At 42.2% G+C, this 18577-nt stretch overlaps 1 protein-coding gene across 3 annotated transcripts in view; it reads left to right on the forward strand.

Moving 5' to 3' along the window:
* The first annotated feature begins 805 nt into the window (after window positions 1-805).
* The window catches only part of INTS2 (integrator complex subunit 2), a 62537-nt gene continuing 44765 nt past the window's right edge, over window positions 806-18577 (forward strand). Inside the window, exons 1-7 of one of the 3 annotated variants that reach the window (XM_031011711.3) lie at window positions 806-907; window positions 2184-2494; window positions 3749-3887; window positions 6988-7090; window positions 9305-9418; window positions 16735-16865; window positions 17112-17285. In XM_031011711.3, the coding sequence (XP_030867571.1) occupies window positions 902-907; window positions 2184-2494; window positions 3749-3887; window positions 6988-7090; window positions 9305-9418; window positions 16735-16865; window positions 17112-17285 (978 nt within the window). In that variant the 5' untranslated portion in view covers window positions 806-901. Of the gene's footprint in view, window positions 1189-2183; window positions 2495-3748; window positions 3888-6987; window positions 7091-9304; window positions 9419-16734; window positions 16866-17111; window positions 17286-18577 lie in introns of all 3 variants that reach the window. The other 2 variants (XM_031011712.3, XM_063706216.1) reach the window with 2 other exon arrangements.

Genomic DNA, 18577 nt, shown 5'->3' on the forward strand with positions numbered 1-18577 from the left:
CTCAGGTGATCCGCCCGCCTCGGCTTCCCACAAGTGCTGGGATTACAGGCATGAGCCACCACGCCCGGCTCTGACTTTATTTTTAAAGAGGTTATAAAGTACTATATCTTTGTAAAATATTTTTATTTCCAGCTCCTAGCACAATATCTGGTAAATAGAAGTTGCCAAATAAACGCTGATCGAACTAGGAACAATAAACAGTATGAAGACATATGGACTAGCGGTTCTTCATAGATAGACTAGTGGTTCTTTTCTGGGTGATCAGGCTTCCTTTGAGAAGTTGTTGAAAGTTTTGGACCCTCTTCCCAGAAGAAGTGCCGAGCACTCAGTTCTGAACGGATTCCAGAGAATTCCTGAATCCCCGTGCATTGCCTCTCTAAGGTTCTATGGGTCCCCCAAGTTAAGAACCTGAAAGGAAGGTGTTTAACTTCTGACAGCGGAGGTGTGAGGTCAAGAGCGGAAGAAAGTTTGGGGTTAGATCACTTTTAAAATTCTCCCACAAATCCTGAGATTCTAGAATTTTGGTTCTGGGAAGGCACAGGCAAAGATTTAAAGAGTACAGTTTGGTACCACTAGTGTCAAAGAATAGTGGGAACGATTTTAACACACGTTATGCCATTTGAATGCCATGGCAATCCTGTGATGATGAAATTTAAGTTCTGAGGGGCTCAGTGGCTTGTCTAAAAGGAAGGAGCTGGTAGGCTCTAGAAAACAGAGCCTACCAGAATCACATTTCTAAATTTTTGGCGAGCAAGTAGGGCAGGGCAAATAAAGTGGAGAAAGGGGCGGGGCCGCGCACGCGCACAGTTGCATTGGCGCCGACGTCTCTGCCTTTCCTCTCGCAGCCACCCTTCCTCTCAGACCAGTACGGTGGCCGACGGGAGTCAGACGCTGGGGATGAATGAAGGTGCTGGGTGCAGGTTGAAAAAGTCTCCCGCTTTTCCGTTCCTACAGTCCCGGTTCTGCCTTTGTGTGGTGCCCCCATCCTTCCCACTTTGTATCGACAACCCGGTTGGTCCCGGCGTCTGAGTTCTTGGTGTCCGAGTCGACTCAAGGCACAACTAGGGTTTGGGGTTCCGGATATCGCCTAGGCCCAACTTCGGACCGCGCTCTCGATTTCTGCCGCGTCCCGCCTCTAGGACGCGGAGTCCGTGTGCGGTTCCGTGAGGCTGGAGGGTAGATCTTAAGGTATGAAGCGTCCGCTTCTCTGGCCTCAGCGCGTTCCTAGGTCCGTGTCGGAGCCTGGCCAGACTTTGCTCAGCCTGAGGGACTTATTGGTTCTAGTTGCGGCGGGGGCGAGACGGAGGAGCACGCAGGTCTTGGCTCCTCTGCTCCAGTCAGCCCGCCCCTCTGTTAAAAGAGCAGCCCCTCCCTGAAAGCAAAGCAGTTTTTACCCACGACTTTTACCCACGCTGCTGCTAGTCGGTCGGCCTTGAGAGGGGACTGCTTTGGCTGCCAGCTCACTGCCTTTTTGTTTACTTTTTGTGCCTTGGATGATTCCTGGAGACAGAGAAGTGCGCTAATGAGACGCGTCTTTCTCTCTCACATAGCACCCACACATCTGCTTTTTACCCGGTAACACAGGGGACATAGGATAGTGTCGTGGCCTCCAGAGCCTTGAATCTGGCATTGCTTCTGCCCAGTGATTTGCTAGTTTTTCCACCGACTCATGGAGGGTGAGAAAGAGAAGCCCAATAGTTCTTGATGTATATCGGGGTAGGCATGTGAAACTATCGGGGTATGAAAGAAAGCACTTAACTATGACCATTCACTTTTGTTTACATTTTGTGGAGCTCATGTGACTGATATAGTGGAGAAAGTCTTGGACTGGGATTTTAGTGGATGAGGATTGAGCCTTGGATTGTGCCTCTAACTAGTAATACTACTTTGGGCGTGTTACTTCATCTCTCTGGGCTTCATATTCCTTCTTTGTAAAATATGAGTATTAGAGCAGAAGATTCCTGAGGCTGGAAGAGACATTAATATACTCTGTTTTCTTTCCCATTTTCCAGGTGACAGTATAAACCTAGGGAGACAGAGAAGCCTTGTCTTGATTGTGCCAGGAACATTGCCAACATAGGGACCTATTAAAGATACACCACATTTTTCAGGGTTTTTAGAAAGTTGGGTGTTCATACATGTGAAAGTTAAACTCCTACTTTCATTTGTATTTTTACCATTAGGATCAACAAACAGTAATAATGACTGAATGTACAAGTCTTCAGTTTGTCAGCCCTTTTGCTTTTGAGGCAATGCAGAAGGTGGATGTTGTTTGCCTGGCATCTTTAAGTGATCCAGAATTAAGACTTCTTCTGCCCTGTTTGGTACGGATGGCACTTTGTGCACCTGCTGACCAGAGCCAAAGCTGGGCTCAGGATAAGAAACTCATCCTTCGCCTTCTTTCTGGAGTGGAAGCTGTCAACTCCATTGTTGCATTGTTGTCCGTGGACTTTCATGCTTTAGAACAAGATGCCAGCAAAGAACAGCAGCTTAGGTAATGTTATGTTATATTATATGTGGATTTGGATTTGACAAAGAACAGGGAATCAGATATTTTTCAGAGCTCTCCAGAAAAGAGAGAATGAGAATCTAAATTCTGGAGAGCATTTTACTTAGGTCTTTTCTATATATAGTTACAGTTCCAGAATCTTTTGACTTCCATGTTATAAAATGTTATCTGGAGAAATATGGCAATGTGCTGTTGTATGTGGGCTAAACTCATTAGGCCAATTACTTTCAGTGGGAAGTAGGTAGGGCAACTTCCCCTAGATTAGAGGGATTTATTGGAATCACTTGGGAGGCTTTTTTTTTTTTTCTTTTTTGAGACAGAGTTTCGCTCTTGTTGCCCAGGCTGGAGTGCAATGGCGTGATCTTGGCTCACTGCAACCTCAGCCTCCCAGGTTCAAGCGATCCTCCTGCCTCAGCCTCCCGAGTAGCTGGGATTACAGGCACCTGCCACCATGCCCGGCTAATTTTTTGTATTTTTAGTAGAGATGGGGTTTCATCATGTTGGCCAGGCTGGTCTCGAACTCCTGGCCTCAGGTGATCCACCTGCCTTGGCCTCCCAAAGTGCTGGGATTACAAGTGTGAGCCACTGGGCCCAGCCTCTTGGGAGGCTTTTAAAGCTTAGATATTCCCAAAGATTCTGGGCAGGTGCTATGTCCTTCCCTGCCCATTGTGAATCTAGTAGCAAGCCACCATCAGTGGAAGTTAGTGTTAATTGTCAGTTGTGGTAGAGTATTTATTTATTTATTTTTATTTTTATTTTTTTTTAGACCGAGTCTTGCCCTGTTGCCCAGGCTGGAGTGCGGTGGCGTGATCTCGGCTCACTGCAACCTCCACCTCCTGGGTTCAAGTGATTCTTCTGCCTCAGTCTCCCGAGTAGATGGGACTACAGGCACGCGCCACCATGCCCGGCTTTTTTGTATTATTAGTAGAGACGAGGTTTCACCATATTGGCCAGGCTGGTCTCGAACTCCCAACCTTGTGATCCGCCTGCCTCAACCTCCCAAAGTACTGGGATTACCGGCGTGAGCCACCGTGCCTGGCCTATGTGGTGGAGTATTTATTATACGTAGGATGTGAATCCCTGAAATACACAGGCAAACTAAATAGCATTTCAGAAGTAACAGAACATTTTAGAACACTTTATACATCCTTTTATAGCTTATTTCAATAAAAGATAATTTTTATGCAATTATTTCCATATCAGTGTTTTCATAATTGTTACATGTTTGTACTTCATTAGGCATAAACTTGGAGGAGGCAGTGGAGAGAGCATCCTGGTATCACAGCTTCAGCATGGACTGACGTTAGAGTTTGAACACAGTGATTCACCTCGTCGATTGCGTCTTGTGCTTAGTGAACTGTTGGCAATTATGAACAAGGTGCATTTCTTTTAACCACAGCTCAAACTATGCATGATTTGATGTCTATGTATAGGGAGGTAGACAGAAAAAGAGACAAGAAGTCAGGCAGGTTGAATTCTCCTCTACTCTTATTTTGTTCTTTTTTTTTGGAGACGGAGTTTCATTCTTATTGCCCAAGCTGGAATGCAGTGGTGTGATCTCAGCTCACTGTAATCTCTGTCTCCCAGATTCAAACGGTTCTCCTGCCTCAGCTTCATGAGTAGCTGGGATTACAGGTGCCCGCCACCACACCCAGCTAATTTTTTGTATTTTTAGTAGAAATGGGGTTTCACCATGTTGACCAGGCTGGCCAGGCTGGTCTCGAACTCCTGAACTCAGGTGATCCAACCGCCTCAGCCTCCCAAAGTGTTGGGATTACAGGCATGGGTCACCGTGCCCGGCCTTCTCTACTTTTATTTCTATATATTTGTTTTCCTTTCAAAGCCTGAAAGGATATTATAAGTCTGCCTTGAAGTCCTTCTCTAATTGTCATTTTCTCTCATTTATACTTGTTCTGCATTTTCTATGAGAGGGATTTTTTTCCGTATGGAATCCATACACAGTGGCTTCTTGACATTTAGAAAGGGATTTATCTCAAGGCTTGTACAGATCATCAGATTTATTAGCAGATAATACCTTTATGGGATACAGTTTCTCCCATAAAGTGTAATGAAGTAACATTTTCAATAACTGAATGTGAATAACTGAAAAATGTATGTGATTCATTTAGACACTGGATGAGCAGTAACAGCCTCATATATGACAGCAGAGGGGAGTATCAATGCTGAATTGAATGTAGGATGATTGGCTAGTCTCAATCACTAAATGACCAAAGTGCTTCTTTACACTAATGAAAGCTATTCAAGTTATCTTCTTTGTAAAATTATAGATTACTTAGGTCATAGACCTTTGGGTAATATAGATAATTGAAACTCTGAATTTAAAATTTTTGAATGTCAAAGGTCTATCATATAAATAACTAAATTAGCTGGGCGTGGTGGTGCACACCTGTAATCCCAGCACTTTGGGAGGCCAAGGTGGGCGGATCACCTGAGTTTAGGAGTTCAAGACCAGCCTGACCAACATGGAGAAACCCCGTTTCTACTAAAAAATACAGAATTAGCCAGGAGTGGTGGTGCATGCCTGTAAAAGAATTGATTGAACCTGGGAGGTGGAGGTTGTGGTGAGCCGAGATTGTGCCATTGCACTCCAGCCTAGGCAACAAGAGTAAAACTGCCTCAAAAACAACAACAACCACCACCACAAAAACCCACTAAATTAGATCTTTATGTTTATTTACTGTTATAATTTTAGGGAGTCAGTTAATTTATAGTAAATAAAGTTTAGTTTTATAAATTGTGGACAAAAAGGACTAAATTCTGTTTTCATAGAAAATACTGGTAGAGAGGATTTTGGTGAGTTTTAGATAGTTTTTTTTTTTTTTTTTTTTTTTTTTGGAGACAGAGTCTCGCTCTGTCGCCCAGGCTGGAGTGCAGTGGCACAATCTCGGCTCACTGCAAGCTCTGCCTCCCGGGTTCACACTATTCTCCTGTCTCAGCCTCCCGAGTAGCTGGGACTACAGGCGCCCGCCACCATGCCTGGCTAATCTTTTGTATTTTTAGTAGAGACGGGGTTTCACCGTGTTAGCCAGGATGGTCTCGATCTCCTGATCTTGTGATCCGCCCGCCTTGGCCTCCCAAAGTGCTGGGATTACAGGCACGAGCCACTGCGCCCAGCCGAGTTTTAGACAGTTTTTAAGGTATGTTAAAAAATTTTTCTAAAATTTCCATCACCAATTATAATTTCCTTCTCTTTTTTACTATTTTGATACTTTTATTTATTTTTGTTTGTTTTTTTGAGACGGAGTTTCGCTCTTGTTGCCCAGGTTGGAGTGCAATGGTGTGATCTTGCTCACTGCAACCTTTGCCTCCTGGGTTAAAGCGATTCTCCTGCCTCAGCCTCCTGAGTAGCTAGAATTACAGGCACCCGCCACCATGCCTACTAATTTTTGTATTTTTAGTAGAGACGGGGTTTCACCATGTTGGCCAGGCTGGTCTCGAACTCCTGACCTCAAGTGATCCTCCCACCTCGGCCTCCCAAAGTGCTGAGATTACAGGCATGAGCCACCATGCCCAGCCTATTTTGATACTTTTAAATTTCAGCCAAGAGTTTTCCTTCATCTTTTCCTTAATACCTCACTTGGTGACTCTAATAAATAAGTGACCTTTCTCCTCTGGGAGATTTCCAATTTTTTAGTTTGGTGCTCTTTATTATATAGGAAATATGGTTATGAAACTATTGTGCAGAATTTCCAAAAAGCTTAGTAGATTTTGTTATCTAAACTTTAATTCTTTGTTTTTCCAACAGTTTATTCAGAATTGAACATGTATATATATAAGTTTGTTTGTTTGTTTTCTTTTTTCTTTTTCTTTTTTTTTTTTTTGAGACGGAGTCTCGTTCTGTCTCCCAGTGTGGAGTGCAGTGGTGCTATCTCGGCTCACTGCAGCCTCCACCTGCCGGGTTCAAGCGATTCTCCTGCCTCAGCCTCCTGAGTAGCTAAGATTACAGATGGCCATCATGCTTGGCTAATTTTTATATTTTTAGTAGAGACAGGGTTTCACCATGTTGGCCAGGCTGGTCTCGAACTCCTGACCTCAGTTGATCCACCCATCTTGGCCTTCCAAAGTGCTGGGATTACAGGCGTCAGCCACTGCACCTGTGAATTTATATTTGTTAAACTGCTTTAGGGTGACTGTTCTTGGCTTTTTAAAAGCAGTTTATGTAGGCTGCATTTGTAGTTCATTTGTTTGGCTTGCCTTATCCTTTAATTCCAGTTGTCTCCAAATATTTAGGTAGAAATCAGTTCTTGAGATTGATACTGCTATATCTGAATAATAATTAACATGACTGCTGTGTGTGGTTAAATTGGTTGAAATTGATTGAATACTGCATATTCTGCTGTGGTGTATTAGTGATACATTAAGAGACATAATCTGTGAGCTCAAGAAATAATTATAAAAATAGGGATTTAATTATCTGAAATTAATAGAGTTTATATCTTTTTTTTTTCTTTTTTAAGGTGTCTGAGTCCAACGGAGAATTTTTTTTCAAGTCTTCTGAACTTTTTGAGAGTCCAGTATATTTGGAAGAAGCTGCAGATGTACTTTGTATTTTACAAGCAGGTACTGTACTGAGTGCTAAGATGGATTTCATATATAGTTTCTTGTTAAATGATACTGTGTAACTTCTTAGCCTGGTATGATGTGTTATTTTAGGGATCATATAACAAACATGTTATGTGATTTTAAGTCAAAAGTGACTAATAGTTGGACAATGATTAAGTAAATTATATTATTTTCATAGTGTGACATATTATGCAGACATTAACATGGTATCTTTGATTTAATGACTTTAATGCTCGTTAATGATTTTGGAAAATGTTTACATTATGTTAAGTGAAAACAGCAAAGGGCAAAGTGTTAAGTAGATTATAATCCCAGTTTTGTTAAAAGTTCAAGAACAATACCCTTGATGAATTAAAATAAAATACTTATTTTTTTTAGAGACAGAGTCTTGCTCTGTTGCTCAGGCTGGAGTACAGTGGCAGGATCGTAGCCCACTGCAGGCTTGAATTCCTGGACTCAAGGGATCCTCCCACTTCAGCCTTCTGAGTAGCTGGGACTACAGGCCTGTGAAAACATTTTTTATTTAACTTTGAATTCTGGGATTAGGGCAGATTTTAATTTTCTTCTTCGTACCTTTTTGTATTTTCCAGATTGTATACAATAGGTGTGAATGATAGAAATAAAAGAGGACAGAAAAATGTAAAGAAGGCTGTCGCTCATGCCTGTAATCCCAGCACTATGGGAGGCCGAGGCAGGAGGATCACTTGAGCTCAAGAGTTCAAGACCAGTCTGGGCAACATAGTGAGACCTTGTCTCTACCAAAATGAAAAAAATTAGCCTGGTGTGGTGGTGTATACTTGTAGTCCCAGCTGCATGGGAAGCTGAGGCAGGAGGATGGCTTGAGCCTGGGAGATTGAGGCTGTAGTGAGCCATGATTGTGCCATTGCACTCTGTCCAGAGTGAGACCTTGTCTTTTTTTTTTTGAGATGGAGTCTCACTCTGTCACCCAGGCTGGAGTGCAGTGGCGTGATCTTGGCTCACTGCAACCTCCGCCTCCGGGGTTCAAGTGATTCTCCTGCCTTAGCCTCCTGAGTAGCTGGGATTACAGGCATGCGGCACCATGCCCAGCTAATTTTGTATTTTTAGTGGCGACGAGGTTTCACCATGTTGGCCAGGCTGGTCTCAAATTCTTAACTTTGTGATCTGCCTGCCTCAGCTTCCCAAAATGCTGGGATTATAGGCATAAGCCACTGTGCCTGGCTGAGACCTTTTCTTAAAAAAAAAAAAAAAAAAAAAAAAGGATAGGCCAGGCACGGTGGCTCACGCCTGTAATCCCAGCATTTTGGGAGGCCGAGGTGGGTGGATCACCTGAGGTCAGGAGTTGGAGACCAGCCTGGTCAACATGGTGAAACCCTGTCTCTACTAAAAATACAAAAATTAGCCTGGTGTGTTGGCAGGCTTCTGTAATCCCAGGTATTCGGGCGGCTGAGGCAGGAGAATTGCTTGAACTCCGGAGGCGGAGGTTGCGGTGAGCTGAGATTGCGCCATTGCATTCCAGCCTGGGGGACAAAAGCGAGACTTTGTCGCAAAAGAAAAAAAAAAAAGCAAATAAGATTTTCGTGAAAATAACTCTTTAGACCAGTTCTATAAAATAAAATTTCCTGTACTGTTCTATGCTATGCTGTCCAGTGTTCTTTGTGGCTATGGATTACTTGAAATGTGGCTAGTGTGATTGAGGAACTGAACTGTTTTTAATATAAGTATCCTTATGTTGCTAGTGGGTATCCTACTGGACAGCTTGGTTCTAGACTATGAAAAGAAAGTACTTTATTTTAGATGACATTTGTGAAATGTCAAAAGATATTTAATAATACCATGAAATGTCATTTTTGGCTGGGCATGGTGGCTCACACCTGTAATTCTAGGAGTTTAGGAGGCTGAGGCAGGAGGATTGCTTGAGCCCAGGAGGTTGAGGCTGCAGTGAGCTATAATCACACCACTGCACTCTAGCCTGGGCAACAGAGCAAGACCCTGTCTTAAAGAAGAAAAAAAGAAATATCGCTCTTTAACACTGGGGCCAGGCATGGTGGCTTATGCCTGTAATCTTAGCACTTTGTGAGGCTGAGGCTGGAGGATCGCTTGAGGCCAAAGTTTGAGACCCACCTGGGCAACACAGTGAGATTCAGTCTCCACAAAAAATAAAAAAAATTAGCTGGGTGTGGTGGAGTGCACCTGTTAACAAAGACTAACACTGACTTTGTTTTCTTGTAGAGCTCCCTTCCTTGCTCCCTATAGTTGATGTAGCTGAAGCTTTGCTACATGTTAGAAATGGTGCCTGGTTCTTGTGTCTCTTGGTGGCCAATGTTCCTGATAGTTTTAATGAAGGTAAATATGATTCTAATATGGTATATTGAAAAGACTTGCTTGGACATGTACAGGACTTATCTTTTTGACCTAAGAAGAAACATTAATGGGATTTTATTTGAGATTTTATCTTTTGAAAGTTTGTTAGTATGTATAAAGAAATATTGAGTTCACAAATTGTATTGAGTTTAAAGATCAGGCTGGGCGCAGTGGCTCACACCTGTAATCCCAGCACTTTGGGAGGCCGAGGCGGGCAGATCACAAGGTCAGAAGTTTGAGACCAGCCTGGCCAATATGGTGAAACCCCATCTCTACTAAAAATACAAAAATTAGCTGGATGTGGTGGTGGGTGCCTGTAGTCCCAGCTACTGGGGAGGCTGAGGCAGAAGAATCACTTGAACCTGGGAGGTGGAGGTTGCAGTGAGTCGAGATCGCACCACTGCACTCCGGCCTGGGCGACAGGGCGAGACTCCGTCTCAAAAAAATAAAAAAAACCCCAAGGAACTAGAAGATGTAATATCTATAATCAGGGATCAAAGAAGATAACATGTATCTGTGAAATATCAAGAGAGCAATACGGGATATGTATAATGAGAAATGCTAGGAATCAGACCTTTGTTTTTTAGCCCTGCTGTCAGTTTACAGAGAAGTATAAAGTAGAAATTGAGAAAAATCGACTACATTTTTTCACCTCTATTTAAAACTTACAGTGATTGAAGGTTGTTGTTTGGGTATGAGTGATATAAAAATAAAAATATTTTGTTGAGCAAGGTAGTTTGTGAATTAGGAGCCTGGGAGGAAAAAGTACTGGAGTTATAATTCCTGATTTTGTCATTCACTTATTGTGTGAGCTCTATCAAAATACTTCTCATCTGGCTGCGCACGGTGGCTCATGCCTGTAATCCCAGCACTTGGGGAGGCCGAGGTGGGTGCATCATTTCAGGCCAGGAGTTTGAGACCAGCCTGGTCAACATAGTGAAACCCCGTCTCTACTAAAAATACAAAAATTAGCTGGGCTTGGTGGTGGATGCCTGTAATCTCAGCTACTCAGGAGGCTGAGACAGGAGAATTGCTTCAATCTGTGAGGTGGAGGTTGCAGTGAGCCGATATGTGCCACTGCACTCCAGCCTGGGCAACAGAGTGAGACTCTGTCTTAAACAAACAAACAAACCAAAATACTTCTCATCTGTAAAATGGAGATATTGATAGTGTAATAGTTCCCTGACTTTTTTAAGAGATTTATTGAATATCAGATGATATGTAAAAACTCTTTGTAAACTGTGTCCTTGCCAATTTTTTGTCAACTTGTTCTGTCAATTACTGAGAGAGGAGTTTTGATGTCTCCAGACATAATTGTGGATTTGCCTATTTCTTCTTTTTGTTCTGTCAGTTTTTGCTTCATGTATTTCAAAGCTCTTTTGTTGGGTTTATATGCATTTAGGATGATTATATCTTTATGATGAATTGAGCCTTTTTTTCATTATAAAATATACTTTTTTCCCCAAGTCAAATTTGATTTCTTTATTCTTAGTTTTCACATTTATAGTTATATCCCCCTTTCTAAACATTATTTACATATTATTCAATTCGTTGTCACCTTTGTTTTAATTTTTCTTTTTAAAAAAATTCGAAGTTTTATTTTAGATTCAGGGGGGTGCATGTGCAGGTTTGTTACATGGGTATATTGTATGACACTGAGGTTTGGAGTTTGAATGATCCCGTCACCCAGGTTATGAGCATAGTACCCAATAGGTAGTTTCTCAGCCCTTGTCCCCTTTCTTCCTCCCCACTGGTAGTCCCAGTGTCCATTGTTCCCATCTTTATGTCCATGTGTACCCAGTGTTTAACTCCCACTTATAGTGAGAACATGTGGTATTTGGTTTTCTGTTTCTGTGTTAATTTGCCTAGGATGGGATGGTTTCCAGCTTTATCCTTGTTGCAGCAAAGGACATGATTTCATTCTTTTTAATGGCTGCATAGTATTTCATGGTATATATGTACATTTTATTTAATCCACTGTTGATGGGCACCAAGGTTGATTCCATGTCTTTGCTATTGTGAATAGTATTGGAATGAACATACAAGCGCATGTGTCTTTGGTAGAACAATTTGTTGTCCTTTGAGTATATATCCAGCAGTGAGACTGCTGGGTCGAATGGTAGTTCTGTTTTAAGTTCTTTGAGAAATCTCCAAACTGCTTTCCACAGTGGCTGAACTAATTTACATTCCCACCAACAATGTGTAAGTGTTCTCTTTTCTCCACAGCCTCGCTAGCACCTATTATTTTTTGACTTTTTAATAGCCATTCTCACTGGTGTGAGATGGCATTTCATGATTGTTTTGTGTTTCTCTGATGATTAGTGATATGGAGCATTTTTTTCATGTTTTTTGGTTGCTTATATGTCTTCTTTAGAGAAGTATCTGTTCGTGTTCTTTCCTCACTTTTAATGGGGTGGTTTTTTGCTTGTTGAATTGTTTATGTCCTTATAGATTCTGTACATTAGGCCTTTGTCAGATACATTTTTGTCAATATTTTCTCCCATTCTGAAGATTGTTTCCTCTGTTGATAGTTTCTTTTGCGTGCAGAATATCTTTAATTTAAATAGGTCACACTTGTCAATTTTTGTTTTCATTGCAATTGCTTTTGAGGACTTGGTTATAAATTCTTTGCCAAGGCCAGTGTCCAGAATAGTATTTCCTAATGTTTCTTCTAGGATTTTTATAGTTTGAGGTTTTACATCTAAATCTTTAATCTAACTTGAGTTAATTTTTGTATATGATAAAAGATAGGGTCTAGTTTGATTCTTCCGCATATGGCTAGCCAGCTATCCCAACACCATTTGTTAAATAGGGAGTCCTTTCCCTGTCATTTATTTTTGTCAACTTTGTTGAAGATCAGATGATTGTAGGTGTGTGGCTTTATTTCTGGGTTTTCTATTCTGTTGCATTGGTCTGTGTGTCTGTTTATTTTTATTTATTAATTTTTTGAGACGGAGTCTCACTCTGTTACCCAGACTGGAGTCCAGGGGTGCGATCTTGGCTCACTGCAGCTCTGCCTGCTGGGTTCACGCCATTCTCCTGCCTCAGCCTCCTGAGTAGCTGGGACTACAGGCACCCACCACCATGCCGGGCTAATTTTTTGTATTTTTAGTAGAGATGGGGTTTCACTGTGTTAGCCAGGATGGTCTCGATCTCCTGACCTCGTGGTCTGCCCGCCTCAGCCTACCAAAGTGCTGGGATTACAGGTGTGAGCCACCGTGCCTGGCCTGTGTGTCTGTTTTTATACCAGTGCCATGTTATTTTGGTTACTGTAGCCATGTAGTATAGTTTGAAGTTAGGTAATGTGATGCTTCTGGCTTTGTTCTTTTTGTTAGGATTGCTTTGGCTATTCAGGCTCTTTTTTGCTGTGTGAACTTTAGTATCCTAAAGTTTCTAATTTTGTGGAAAATCATGTTGGTAGTTTGAGATGAAGAGTGTTGAATCTGTAGATTGCTTTGGGCAGTATGGCCATTTTAAAGATAATGATTCTTCCAATCCATGAGCTTGGAATGTTTTTCCATTTGTTTGTGTCTTATATGATCTCTTTTTTTTTTTTTTTTTTAGACAGAGTCTTGCTCTGTCACCCAGTGGCACAATCTCGGCTCACTGCAAGCTCTGCCTCCTGGGTTCAGCCATTCTCCTGCCTCAGCCTCCCGAGTAGCTGGGACTACAGGTGCCCGCCACCACGCCCGGCTAATTTTTTGTATTTTTTTTTTTTTTTTTAATTAGAGACACGGTTTCACCTTGTTAGCCAGGATGGTCTTGATCTCCTGACCTAGTTATCCACCCTTCTCGGCCTCCCAAAGTGCTGGGATTGCAGGCGTGAGCCACTGCGCCCGGCCTTTTTTTTTTTCAAACAGAGTTTCACTCTGTTTCACAGGCTGGAGTGCAATGGCGCAATCTCGGCGCACTGCAACCTCTACCTCCTGGGTTTAAGCGATCCTCCTGCATTAGCCTCCCAAGTACATGGGATTACAGGCATGGGCCACCAAGCCCGGCTTGCTTATTTATTTATTTATTTATTTATTTATTTATTTTTTTGAGACGGAGTCTTGCTCTGTCACCCAGGCTGGAGTGCAGTGGAGTGATCTCGGCTCACTGCAACCTCTGCCTCCCCAGTTCAAGCGATTCTCCTGCCTCAGCCTCCCGAGTAGCTGGGACTACAGGCGCCCGCCACCATGCCCGGCTAATTTTTTGTGTTTTTAGTAGAGATGGGGTTTCACTGTGTTAACCAGGATGGTCTTGATCTCCTGACCTTGTGAACCGCCTGCCTTGGCCTCCCAAAGTGCTGGGATTATAGGTGTGAGCCACCGCGCCCGGCTAATTTTTGTATTTTTTGTAGAGACGGAGTTTCACCTTGTTGGCCAGGCTGGTCTTGAACTCCTGACCTCAAGTGATCTGTCCTCCTCGGCCTTCCAAAGTGCTGGGATTACAGACATGAGCCACTGTCCTTGGCCTCTTTGTAGAGATTTTTAACCTCCAAAATATGCTTTTTTTTTTTTTTTGAGATAGTGTCTCGCTCTGTCACGCATGCTGGAGTGCAGTGGTGTGGTCATGATTCACTGCAGCATTCATCTCCCAGGCTCGAGTGATCCTTCTGCCTCAGCCTCTTGAGTGAGTGAGGCTACCAGCCGGTACCACTGGGCCCAGCTAATTTTTTTTTTTTTTTTGAGATGGAGTCTCACTCTGTCACCCAGGCTGGAATGCAGTGGCACAATCTTGGCTCACTGCAAGCTCCGCCTCCTCTGTTCACGCCATTCTCCCGCCTCAGCCTCCCCAGTAGCTGGGACTACAGGCGCCCGCCACCACCACGCCCGGCTAATTTTTTTGTATTTTTAGTAGTAACACGGTTTCACCGTGTTAGCCGGGATGGTCTGGATCTCCTGACCTCGTGATGCGCCCTCTTCGGCCTCCCAAAGTGCTGGGATTATAGGCGTGAGCCACTGCACCTGGTGCGCCCAGCTACTTTTTTGTATTTTTGTGGATATGGGGTTTCACCATGTTACCCATGCTGTCTCAGACTCCTGGGCTAAAGTGGTCTGCTTGCCTCAACCTCCCAAAGTGCTGGGATTACAGGCGTGACAAAATAAACTTCTTTATTGCTGATAATATTCCTTCTTTTCAAGTCTACTTTGTCTGAATAATACAGCCATGTCATCTTTCTTATAATTAGTTTTTCCGTGGTGTATATATTTCTTCATCTCTTTAATCTGTCCATATCTTAAGGTCGATTTCTTGTGGACAGGTATAGTTCGGTCTTGATTTTTTTTAATCTAGTGGCAGTCTCTGTCTTTTAATTGGAGTGTTTAGACTGTATACATAGACCATTTAAATGTGATTATTATAGTGGTTAGGTTTGAATCTTCTTGTTATTTGTTTTCTATTTATTTTCTTTTTCCTCTTGTACTTTGTGCCATTGTTGTCATGGATTTTACTTTTACATGAATTATAAACCTTAGAGCAAATTGTTATTACTTTTGTTTCAAACAGTTAATTATATTTTAAAGACTAAAAATATAGAGGAAAATACTATTTATCCACACATTTACCATTTTTGGTGCTCTTAATTCCTTTCTGTAGTTCCATATTTCCATCTGGTATAATTTCCCCTTAACTTGAAGAATTTTCCTTATTTTTTGTAGTGTGGGTTTGTTGGCAACAAATTTTACTGGCTTTTTTGGTCTGGAAAAATATATTTTCAAAGGGTATAAAATTTTAGGTTGACGTCATCTTTTAGCTATTTAAAGATGTCATTCTGGCTGGGTATGTGGCTCACACCTGTAATCCCAGCACTTTGGGAGGCCAAAACAGGAGGATTGTTTGAAGCCAGGAGTTTGAGACTAGTATGGTGGCAAAGCAAGAAAGCAAGATCCCATCTCTAGGAAAAAAGAAAACAAAAAACAAAGATGTCATTCTCTTTTCTGCAGTAAATTTTATCTTTGTTCCTCTGTAAAGTTTCTTTTTCCCTCTGGCTACTTTTTTTTTTTTTTTCTTTAATTTCTTCTGGCTCCTTTTTTTTTTTTTTTTTTTTTTTGGGAGACGGAGTCTTGCTCTGTCGCCCAGGCTGGAGTGCAGTGGCATGAGCTCGGCTCACGGCAACCTCCGCCTCCCCTGGGGTTAAAGCAGTTCTCCTGCCTCAGCCTCCCGGGTGGCTGGGACTATAGTCATGTGCCCCCATGCCTGGCTAATTTTTGTATTTTTAATAGAGAAGGGGTTTCACTGTGTTGGCTAGGCTGATCATGAACTCCTGACCTCAGGTGATGCACCCATCCTCTGCTCTAGTTACTTTTTCTCTTTTTTGGAGATGGAGTCTTGCTGTGTCACCCAGGCTGAAGTGCAGTGGTGTGATCTCGGCTCACTGCAACTTCCACCTCCCGGGTTCAAGTGATTCTCCTGCCTCAGCCTCCTGAGCAGCTGGGACTACAGGCGTGCATTACCACACCCAGATAATTTTTGTATTTTTAGTAGTGACAGGGTTTCACCATAATGGCCAGGCTGGTCTCGAGCTCTTGACCTAGTGATCCACTCACCTTGGCCTCCCAAAGTGCTGGGATTACAGGTGTGAGCCACTGCACCCAGCCCTGGTTACTTTTAAGATTTTCTTTTTATTACTGGTTTCAGAAAGTTGACGTATGATGTTTCTTGGTATGATTTTCTTTGCATTTGTTCCACTTAGGGCTCATTGAACTGGGTTTAGAGTTTTCATTCAACTTGGGAAAATTTCTTCAAATTAATTAATTAATTAATTTATTTGAGAAGGAGTTTCGCTCTCGTCGCCCCAGGCTGGAGTGTAATGATGCAATCTTGGCTCACTGCAACCTCCACCTCCCAGTTCAAGCGATTCTCCTGCCTCAGCCTCCTGAGTAGCTCGGATTACAGGTGCCTGCCACCACGCCCAGCTAATTTTTGTATTTTTAGTAGAGATGGGGTTTCACCATGTTGGCCAGGCTAGTCTCGAACTCCTGACCTCAGGCGATCCACGCCCCCCCCCCCCCCCCCCAACCTTGGCCTCCCAGAGTTCTGGGATTACAGGTGTGAGCCACTGTCCCTGGCCCTCAAATGTATTTTTGTCTTGTACTTTCTTTGTCTCTCTGGGACCATAATTGCAAGTGCGTTTGAATGTGTAATATTGTCCCAGAGTTTACTATTCTTTTTTAAGTCTCTTTTCATTTTTTGCTTCATTTTGGCCAATTTCTGTTGTTGTGCTTTCAAATACCCTGATCCTTTTCTTCTGTCATGTGAAATCTTCATAAACAATTAATTCTGAAGGCTGAAGAAGATGGTTTCTATCATGTTAGTTTGTAGGGGCCTGATAAAAAATGGAGAACGACAAGATGAAGAAAGTCTTGGAGGAAGGCGCAGGACAGATGCCTTACGCTTCTTGTGTAAAATGAATCCTTCTCAGGCCCTCAAGGTCCGAGGCATGGTGGTAAGTGATCCTGTGTTTTATTAGACAAAGGCCTTTATATTAGGTCCAAGAACTCTTCTCAAGATGGTTTTAGAGTCCTGTAGAGGCTGGGAATTTTATTTATATACTGGATATGTTACCTTCCTCTCTGGGTTTTTATGTTTTGTAGGAGTTCTTCCTCTAAACTTTAGATACTTTAGATTTGGAAGCATCACTGCCCTTTTTGCTTATGATACTGAATTCAGTTTGTTTTCTTTTCTGTGCTAGGTGGAAGAATGTCACTTGCCAGGCCTTGGTGTGGCTTTGACATTGGATCATACTAAAAATGAAGCTTGTGAGGATGGAGTGAGTGACTTGGTTTGTTTTGTAAGTGGTTTGCTTCTTGGAACAAATGCGAAAGTCCGGACTTGGTTTGGAACTTTTATCCGAAATGGACAGCAGGTGAGGGTTAAATATCTGTATGGGCTAAGGATCAGAATACTTTAGCAGCTGCTGAAAGAGAAAGAAACATTTTTTGAATGATGTCATTAGACAAGTGGTTCTCACACTTTCTAGTTTCAGGGACCTCCTTATATTTTAAAAAATCCCTAAGGATACCAAAGAGCTTTTGTTTATGTGGCTTTTTTCTGTTGATATTTACCATATTAGAAATTAACACTTAAATATTTGAAATATTTATTTAGTTCTTTTAAAAATAGGAACAGCTGGTGTGTTGGTATGTGCCTATAGTCCCAGCTACTTAGGAGGCTGAAGCAGGAAGATTGCTTAAGCCAGGGGGTTCTAGGGTATAGTGTGTGATAATTGTGCCTGTGAATAGCGACTGTACTTTAGCCTGGGCAACATAGCGAGACCTCATCTCTAAAAAAAAACCAAAACCAAACAACAATAACCCTATTAAATGTGAACATAACATATTTTAAATGAAAACTAACTGTGTTTTCCCAAACAAAATTTAATGAGAAGAATGATAGTTTTATTTTATTGTATTTTTTTCAAATATCTTCAATGTCTGGCTTGATAGAAGCCTTTGGAAACTGCACTGTACCCTTGTGAGTGAATGAGAAAGAAAAAGACAGATAATGTCTTGAGTATTATTAACACCTTTCCAGACCCCCTGAAAGAATATATCTCCAGGGTTCTGGGCCAGACTCATGAGAACTGGTGCATTAGGTCACTGAAATAAGTTATTATATTTTTAAATTTTAATACATATGTGTATATATGTTTTTATTATGGTAGAATATACATAACATAAAATTTTGCCATTTAATCATTTTTAAGTATATAATTCAGTGGCATTAAGTATATTTACAGTGTGCAACCATTATCACTCTTCGTTTCCAGAACTTTTTTTTTTTTTTTTTTTTTTTTGAGACGGAGTCTCACTCTGTCACCCAGGCTGGAGTACAATGGCGCAATCTCGGCTCACTGCAAGCTCTACCTCCTGGGTTCGAGGATTCTCCTGCCTCAGCCTCCTGAGTAGTTGGGATTACAGGCGCCCACCACCACACTTGGCTACTTTTATTTTGAGTAGAGACTGGGTTTCACCATGTTGGTCAGGCTGGTCTAGAACTCCTGACATCAGGTGATCCACCCACCTGGGCCTCCCAGAGTACTGGGATTACAGGCATGAGCCACCACTTGGCCTGGCCCATTTCCAGAACTTTTTCATCATCCCAAACAGAAACTCTATATCCATTAAATAACTCCCCATTCCCCCTATCATCCCATCC

The sequence above is a fragment of the Gorilla gorilla genome, chromosome 4 (genome assembly GCF_029281585.2).
Source record: "Gorilla gorilla gorilla isolate KB3781 chromosome 4, NHGRI_mGorGor1-v2.1_pri, whole genome shotgun sequence".
Lineage (NCBI taxonomy): Eukaryota > Metazoa > Chordata > Mammalia > Primates > Hominidae > Gorilla > Gorilla gorilla.